This window comes from Urocampus carinirostris, chromosome 2, assembly GCF_059441175.1.
Source record: "Urocampus carinirostris isolate Australia breed hairy pipefish chromosome 2, RoL_Ucar_1.0, whole genome shotgun sequence".
NCBI lineage: Eukaryota > Metazoa > Chordata > Actinopteri > Syngnathiformes > Syngnathidae > Urocampus > Urocampus carinirostris.
The window spans coordinates 44,430,975-44,439,728 of NC_142350.1; the positions used below are offsets into that span (position 1 = coordinate 44,430,975).

The window sequence follows — 8,754 nt, forward strand, 5'->3', positions numbered from 1 at the left end:
TCGCGAGGACAAGTATGTACAGTATGAACTTTTATGTATTACATTTCATCTTTCACAAAGTTCAAATCTGGGCCCTGTGTTTGGATCTTCCGCCCCATAGTTCCATCCCAAAACATGAAACCTATAGTCAAGGATTTGAGTCTGAATAGGGAAAGGTTTCAATACAAAAGTACCTGGTGCATAAACACAGGAGTCAAGATCACAGGTGTTGTTCAGTACCTCCGACAGTTCTAAGAACTCGCATCAAAATACACAAACAGTGTACAGTAAGGTGCAGTAGTATCAACCCTATGGGATCTGAAATGCTTATTCTCACTTAGTGCAGGCTTGAGCAAAGGTGGCAAAGAGGGTGGAGCCTGTGCCAAAGAAATGCAGGTAACTCGTTTATTTGGAATTCATTGCAAATCTTCATTCCCACCGTCGAAGAGCAGAATAACATCAGTCTCCGCTGAAGTGGATGACCTTCTCAGTTAAAATCTCCTGGAACGTGGAAAGCTGCTTCATCTGCTCCGGCTGCATAGAGTGTCTCCTAAAAAGCTTTTTTTTGGTCTTGAAGTCAGGATTGCGTTTGGGAGATGTCGGGGCAAGGGGTATCAAGATCTTGTGGGACCCGAGGATCGGCGAGGGGGGCTTTCCATTGCAGCCGATATCTGGGATGGGTCTTTGGAGGTTGATGTTAAGTGGCGGAAGAAAACCGGGCCTCGTGTGGGATATGCGGTCCAGAAGTAGTGTCCCAGAGCCACGGCGTTCTATGAGTCTGTGGCTGCGAGTGCCGATGGACGCTGGCGACACAGGATTGGTGGGGATGTTCTCTAGAGACTCTCGAGATGAGGTGTTGACCAAGGAAAAGGGGGATGTGTTGTACCTCTTCCGCTCCACAGACACCAGCCCAGAATCAGGAGATCCAGGGATGGATGTGGGGCACATGTCTGCCTCGTATTGTGTCAGTTTTGGATGAGCCAAGATCTGAGGACTGGGGTTGGACTGAGAGTCCGAAGGCACTTTCCAACTATTTAAGATTTGTTGTTGGTGTTGAACCTTTTCCGGCACAAAGGAGGGGGCGAAGACGACGCGGTCTTCCCAACAGGGTGGGTCCATGAATTTCGGGGAACAAGGCTCGTGGGTCTCTATGCTGTGTCGCCGTGACAAGAGACGACCATTGGGCTCGCTCACGCACAGTCCATCGAGTCGTTGGGTTAAGTTACAGGTGTCCTCCACTTCCTCTGGATGCCCTCTGACACTCTCACGAGGAGGGACACCGGATCCCAGGTGCGCCACAAGGCCCCAAGGCTCCGAGTTGAGCCTCTTCAGCAGCTTGCGAGAAGGGGCTCTTTTCTCACCTTGAGAGGGGGCAATGTATGGTGCCAATGTGGAGGCTGGCGGAAAGCTAAAAATGCTGTTTTCTTCACTGTTTGTTCCACGGTCTGCTGGGGACGAGGTCACCAGCTCCACGTCCGATGGCGACATGCAGCTTGTGGTGGACGAGGGGGATGCCACCTCAACCACATTCGGAGATGGAGGAGAGTTCAGGTACTGTTTGGTCTTTTTGGTACCAGATGGAGACGTATCGGTTGTGATAATTATAACTTCTTTGCCTTTGGCCCTGCAGGCGTCCAGCATGACCTGCAGGGTGTCACGGTCGCCCTTGTTGAGGGCGTGCATGAGGGCGGAGCAGCCCGAATAGTCCTTAAGGCTGGGATCAGCCCCGTTCTCAAGCAGGAGGGCCACAGCCTCCTTGCCGGCCCGCTTAAGGCAGGCATGCATCAAAGCCGTCTTGCCGCCCTTGTCCGGGATGTTGGGGTCAGCGCCCTTCTCCAACAGGTAACGCACCATCCGTAGGCGGGTCCGAGGGTCCTCGTAGTCTGCGAGGCAGGCAGCCGACACCGGAGTTTGGCCTAGCTCGTTGCCCTCGTTGACGTATGCCCCGCCTTCTAGCAGCAGGCGGCTCAATCTCAGCTTGCCCTGGGAGACAGCCTTGAGGAGAGCATTGCCCTCGGTGCGCCGAAGTACTCCGTCCCCCATATTCAGCTCAGCCTGAGGTCTCCTCAAAGTAACTCTGGACCTGTGGGAGCAGCACAGAGAAATTCAACATCAGGACGGGTTTTGTAACGAGAGTAATCTGCAAGCTTTTTTTCCTCCATTGCCTTTTACAATCGATTGTCATGCACGGACAATGTAAACATCACTTAATTGAACTAGATGTTGTTGAAGTGAGTATTGATTTTTTTTGCCCTCTGGAGGATTACATTGCAGACGAACTAATGTATTTTGTCCCTTCACTTCTCTTCAAATCCTGCCCACCACATTGTGCCTTAAACAGTACTCAAGGTGATAGAGATCTTCAGTACTGCCATAGCGCCTTTCCAACTTGACCTGGCTATTGTAGACAAGGATGCGATGTGCAAAACACCAAATGTGCTTCACGTCTCTTTGGGTCCTGCCTAGATGTCAAAGCGTCAAATAACCACAGGATCGTTGAGCCGTCTTTGAATTTTTTCAGCCCTTTCCTACATGCTTAGGCTATCAAAGTCAGGGAGGCACTGCATGAAACACCAAACCTGCTTCACATCTCTTTACGTCTCTTCAAAACCTGCTCACTGTGCTGTGTATTGGTTGGTCCTAAAGGCATTACAGAACTACAGGATTGCTGGGGTGGATTTCCTATGGTCACCAGGTACTTAAAGGTGGTTAACCAGTGACTTAACAATTTCCCCTTGTTTAAAAATGATACCAAAATACACTATAGCCAAATTCATGGATCTGATTAAGGTTACAGGGTCACTTGTATCTTTTGAATTGTAATTCTTCTTGTGTCATCGCTAAGTCTTGTCGCTGTTGGCATCCATGGCATTTCTGAGGCCAGGTAACCTTAGAGAACAGCAGAACTTGCACATTTCTTGGCTGTTGTTGGCAAATTAATGTAGCTGACCCTACCAAATGTTCACGTAATGCTCCTCTACTTTAGCGGAGGCATTTTTGCCATAGAAAAAGAGAGAAAATCAATATATTGATGTTAAGCGGCCTTAGAGGGCGGCCATCTTATGATGTTTCACTTCTTGGAGGATGCCCTGCTTGCCATCGCCTGATGGAATGAAAGAACCTAAACCGTTGTAACGCACCTAACCCCCCTGTATCCCCCCTCCCTATGCTACCCTCATTTGCGTCGTCCCGTTGTGCTCATCTTCATCAGGCAGCAAATCACCAAAGCAACCATGTAATGACGTTGATGATGGTACAGTAAAACCGCAGTCAACACCAACAGATTTCTAAAACGAGCAAGCTAACGTTAGCCGATTTTCTTTCGATGTCATAAAAAGTTGACTGACAGTGAGCATAGAATAGCATCTTTGAGCTGACCTTTTAATGACCTCAAGGAGTGGCAGCGCACGTGCAAGCCGTGACGATGAAGCCAAAGACGAAGATGTGCGGCGTTCTCATTTTGCTTCATTGCTCAAACGCTTGGTGCGAGTGCGCTAGGCTCCCACTACTGCGTCAACGTCACAACAAAGAGATTTTCTTTTCTTTTTTTAAGCGCTCGACGAGAGAATCATCCTCCTCTCTCTCCCTCCTCCTCATCTTCATCCGCCCACTCTTGTTCTTACAGTTTAACCCTCGGCTGGCCGCCTCCAAGTCAGTGTAACTTAAGCATTACCATGGCAACCGAGGATGTAGATACCCCTATCTGCTAAACTGGGATTGGGTTGGGAATCCCCCCTACCTCGTTGGTTCCGCACTGTGTCATCGAAATGTCAAAATGTCCACCTGCTTTTTGGGCCCTTACTTAAAGCGACAGTCTGTATTATATAGCAACCCCTTGTGGTGTGAAAATACTTCTTTAATTGAAATGTAAAATTATTGGTTCAAATAATAGGCCAAAACACTATCTCGAGAACATGACCTGTTGGCTTAGAAATTTGTAATGGTATTACACAACTTGAGGAAGCCGACATATTTGGCTGTCATCTTGCTCCGGAAGCACGAATGAGGGTTTTGCAAAATTGCTTGTCCAGGCGCTGATTTTAGCACTTACCACACACAGCTGAGGCCGAGTTCATCATTCAGGCCTTTTATTCCCACTGATTGTTTCTCTAGCCAATTGTGTTAGCCACTTGGCAGAAGGCTAGGTCTTGCTGCTATCACTTATGTCATTGTTAGTGGTGATGTGTCGTTCACGAACGTATGGGTCTTTGAGCCGGCTCTTTGAAATGAATGACAGGCTTTTGAAGTCAGCATGGATGCTGCGGCTAGTTGCTCTCCAGCTAATCTTCTATTTATTGCCGTTCTCTTTGTCTTTTTTGCTTTCTTTTTTGGACACATGCGTGGCCAAAAATACTTACAGTAGGGACGAACTTATTCGGTTGGGTGGGCGTCTAAATTTCAACTTTTCGGGCACTTTTTACACCGAGCGAACTTCAAAGAGATCCGGCATCCTTGTGGACAACTATTCCTCCTAATAAACGACGACAACGGCGCCGTAAAGACAGAAAACAGAAGCGTGGTTGCCGTGCGGGTAGATGTGTGAAGCGTGCGAAGTCGAAGGAGCAAGAAGGACGCGAGGATGTGACAGTTTCCACCATTCATTCCTCGCCGGACAACCGACGCTTTAAACTCAACGCTCACGAACGGCCCCAACGGCAAAATCTTGTGACGATCTCTACAAAGACTACAAAGACTTCAGCTAAGTCAAATGATTCAGCAAAGCTAAAATTTGGTCTTTTATATATTAGATCGCTTGCTCTTAAAGCTTTACTTGTTGATAACATTATTCGTGATTATAAACTTAACTGTATTGGTCTTTGTGAAACTTGGTTATGCCCGGATGAGTATTTAGCGCTAAAATATGCTTCACCCCCAGACTACGCGAGTAGCCATGTAGCACGCACGTTGAAAAAGGGTGGCGGTGTCACGCTCATTTCTGAAAAATCGCTCAAATTTAATACACGTACCTCTAATAATTACAAAACGTTTGAGGCTCTTGTGATGCGGTCCCCTCAATTGTCAATTGATGTAATAACTATCTATCGTGCACCTGGGCCATACACAACTTTCTTAGACGAATTTGCTGAACTTTTGTCTGAACTAGTAACCTATGCAGACAAAATTATAATTATGGGGGACTTTAACAATCATAGGAACTCCCCACTCAGTTCACTTACTATTGCGTTTCGGTCTCTAATTGATGCATTTGGTTTTAATCAACTGGTTGATTTGCCAACCCATAAAGATGGAAACACGCTAGACTTGGTTCTGACTCGAGGAGTTTTAACCTCAAACATTATGGTGTTACCGAGTACTACCGTTATCTCGGATCATTATTTAGTTACATTTGAGGTGCTAGCTAAATGTAGTGTTAAAAAAGCTGAAGGATTTAGCGGACGCAATATAAGCACTGTCACAGTTTCTGAGCTCTTTGAAATTTTTCCTCGAGCAGTTGCGTCCTTTCCTTCATACAATGGCTCGATTGACTCACTCATGAATGAGTTCAATACTACCCTGACTAGTGTCCTGGATTCAATAGCGCCCATAAAGCTAAAATCACGCCCTAAAAGACGCACGCCTTGGTTTACTGATGAAACGAGAACCCTTAAACAAGAATGCAGGAAATTGGAAAGAAAATGGCGCGCTACCAAGCTTGAGGTATTCCATCAAACCTGGTGTGACAGCTTGTTAAAGTATAAAGCGGCCCTTGCCTCTGCAAAATCGGCCTACCTTTTAAAGGTGATTGCGTCTCAAAAAAACAATCCCAAAGTCCTTTTTGACAGACTATCACAGATAGTTCGACGCACTCTGCTCATGACTTAATGGTCTTCTTTACTAAGAAGATTCAATGCATACAGGAAGAAATTGCTAAAGACATTATTAATACCACACATATTAAAGGGCTGAAATCTACAGATGCACGACAGGGTGGCTGTCCAGGGAAATTGTCCAGTTTTAGTGAACTGTCACTTGATGATCTCAAACAGGTGGTGAATGCGGCCAAACTGACAACTTGCCAGTTCGACCCGCTCCCAGGTTCACTTATTAAAAGTCTTTTTGGCGTCCTTGGACCTTCAGTTCTAAATATTATAAACATATCACTCTCCTCAGGTGTAGTTCCAGCAGCTTTTAAGTCCGCCGTTATTAAACCCACACTGAAACAACCCAACCTTGATCCAGAAATCTTAAGTAATTATAGACCTGTGTCAAACCTACCTTTCCTTTCTAAAGTACTTGAAAAGGTAGTGGCACAGCAGCTGAATGATTTCATATCCGAGAATAACCTTTTTGAATCTTTGCAATCAGGATTCAGGGCTAACCACTCTACTGAGACAGCTCTGATCAAGGTAACAAAAGATCTCCTACTGGCAATGGATTCTGGCACTTCATCACTTTTGCTGCTGCTGGATCTTAGTGCTGCTTTTGACACAGTGCACCACAATTTCCTACTAGAACGGTTGGAAAAATGGATTGGTCTCTCAGGAACCGTCCTCTCGTGGTTCAGATCCTACCTCTCAGATAGGACGCACTGTGTTAAATATGGCGAAATGACATCTGAGCCCTTTAATGTTACCTGTGGTGTTCCGCAGGGTTCAGTGCTTGGCCCCCTTCTTTTCAGCATTTACATGCTTCCATTAGGTGATATTATTCGTAAGTACAATATCAGCTTCCACTGCTACGCAGACGACACTCAACTCTATCTTCCGTTGGAGGAATCTTCCACACTAAACTATGGAAATTTGGAGGCCTGCCTCACTGAGATAAAAGAGTGGATGTCACTCAATTTCTTGCGTCTTAACTCTGAAAAGACCGAAATGTTAGTCATTGGTCCATCTAAATGCCGTGACTTATTCTCAAAAACTGCTGTGAACATTGACAAATGTCACATCACACAGAGTGACTCAGTTAAAAATTTAGGTGTCATATTTGACCCTGATCTATCCTTTGAAATGCATGTAAAGAAAAATACTAGAACCGCTTTCTTCCATCTTCGTAACATTGCTAAAATCCGTTCAATACTGTCTCAGTTGGATGCGGAAATTATAATTCACGCGTTAGTTACCTCCCGTCTCGATTACTGTAATGCACTACTCTCTGGTTTCCCGGAGTCTAGAATCAAGTCTCTTCAGCTGGTACAAAATGCCGCAGCGAGGCTTTTAACTAGGACAAAAAAGTACGAAGGGCAGCACGGCGGCGCAGTGGTTAGCGCTTGTGCGGCACAGTTAATGTCTCGGGAACCTGTCGTGGGTTCAAATCCAGCTCCAGACTTCCTGTGCAGAGTTTGTATGTTCTCCCCGTGCTTGCGTGGGTTTCCTCCGGGCACTCCGGTTTCCTCCCACATTCCAAAAACATGCATTTCAGGTGAATTGGCCGGTCCAAATTGTCCCTAGGCGTGAATGAGCGAATGAGCTGTCTGTCCCTGTGTGCCCTGCGACTGGCTGGGAACCAGTTCAGGGTGTCCCCTGCCCACTGCCCGGAGATGGCTGGGATGGGCTCCAGCCCCACCCGCGACCCTAATGAGGAGAAGCGGTACGGCTAATGAGATGAGATGAGATGAAAAAAGTACGATCACATAACACCGATTTTGGCTAACCTGCATTGGCTCCCAGTTAGCCTTAGATGTGATTTCAAGGTTCTCTTAGTATTATACAAAATCATACATGGACTTGCTCCCTCTTATCTTTCAGATCTGATTGGCCTACTCCATAGCATATGAATAACCCACTCTTCTCGTCGGCTGCAAAATAGTCTGTTTAATATAGTGTAATAATCTGTGAAGCCCTTTGAGACTCTTTGTGATTTAGGGCTATACAAATAAAAATGACTTGACTTGACTTGAGCTGGCTTCCATTAAGAATGGTATGTGTTGTTTGTAAACATAACGGCTCTATAAACTGGCTCTTTGAAGTGAGCGACGGGAGCCTACTCCCCACACATCAAGAACCGGCTCCCTTCGAGATAGTTGTGTGTTTTTCATGAACGTAACGGCTTTATGAGCCAGCTCTTTGAAGTGAACGACGGGACCCTGCCCTGCACCAATCAGAAACTAACTCCCTTCAAGATAGTAATGTGAAATTCACGAACATAATTGAAACGAGCGACAGGAGTTGGCTCCCGTTGTGATAGTTATGTGTCGTTTGTGAATATAAAGGCTATATGACAGGGGTGTCAAAATCATTTTAGCTTGGGGGCCACACGTTAGAACAAACATTCTGTTGGGGTCCAGACTAGTAGATTAAAGTGAAAGAAAAAGAGAAATAAAGAAGTAAGAGTAAGAGGGAGGGAGAAGGAGACAGGGCGGGACAAACAAAGAAAAAGAGAGAGAGGAAGAGAGCGTAAGAAACAAAAGAGATAAAAAGTCGTGAGAGATGGGGAAAAGAAAGGGAGAGGAAGAAAGAAATCCAAAGAGAAATAGAAAGATAGAAGGGTAGGAAGAGAGAAAGAGAAAAGAGAGAAAGGGAAAAAAGGAAGTTAGAAGTTAAAAAGACACAGAGAGAGAAAGAGACAAAGAGCAACAAAGGAAGAGAAAAGGAGAGACACAGAGAGTGAAAGTGACAGAGACAGAGAGTGGGAGAAACAGGGTGGAAAAGAGTGAGAGAGAGAGAGCGAGAGAAAGAAATACAAGTACAGTGTCTTTGTGAGAGGCACTTGGCTTTTGACATATTTCAACCTGCAGCTCGATTTCCTCTTGCGCTTCTCTGAGTGTTGTCTCGCGGGCCGGATTCAATCCCTTAGCGGGCCTGATCTGGCCCGCGGGCCGCCTGATTGACACCC

General features: G+C 46.0%; 1 protein-coding gene across 1 annotated transcript; it reads right to left on the bottom strand.

The window, feature by feature from the left end:
* Positions 1 to 17: 17 nt before the first annotated feature.
* ankrd34a (ankyrin repeat domain 34A) lies at positions 18 to 3,638 on the bottom strand. The gene is made up of 2 exons (XM_088326678.1): positions 3,358 to 3,638; positions 18 to 2,062 (listed from the first exon to the last, which is right to left on the bottom strand). The coding sequence occupies exon 2, from the start codon at positions 2,020 to 2,022 to the stop codon at positions 439 to 441; it is 1,584 nt and encodes a 527-aa protein (XP_088182804.1). The 5' UTR covers positions 2,023 to 2,062; positions 3,358 to 3,638; the 3' UTR covers positions 18 to 438.
* Positions 3,639 to 8,754: the final 5,116 nt, after the last annotated feature.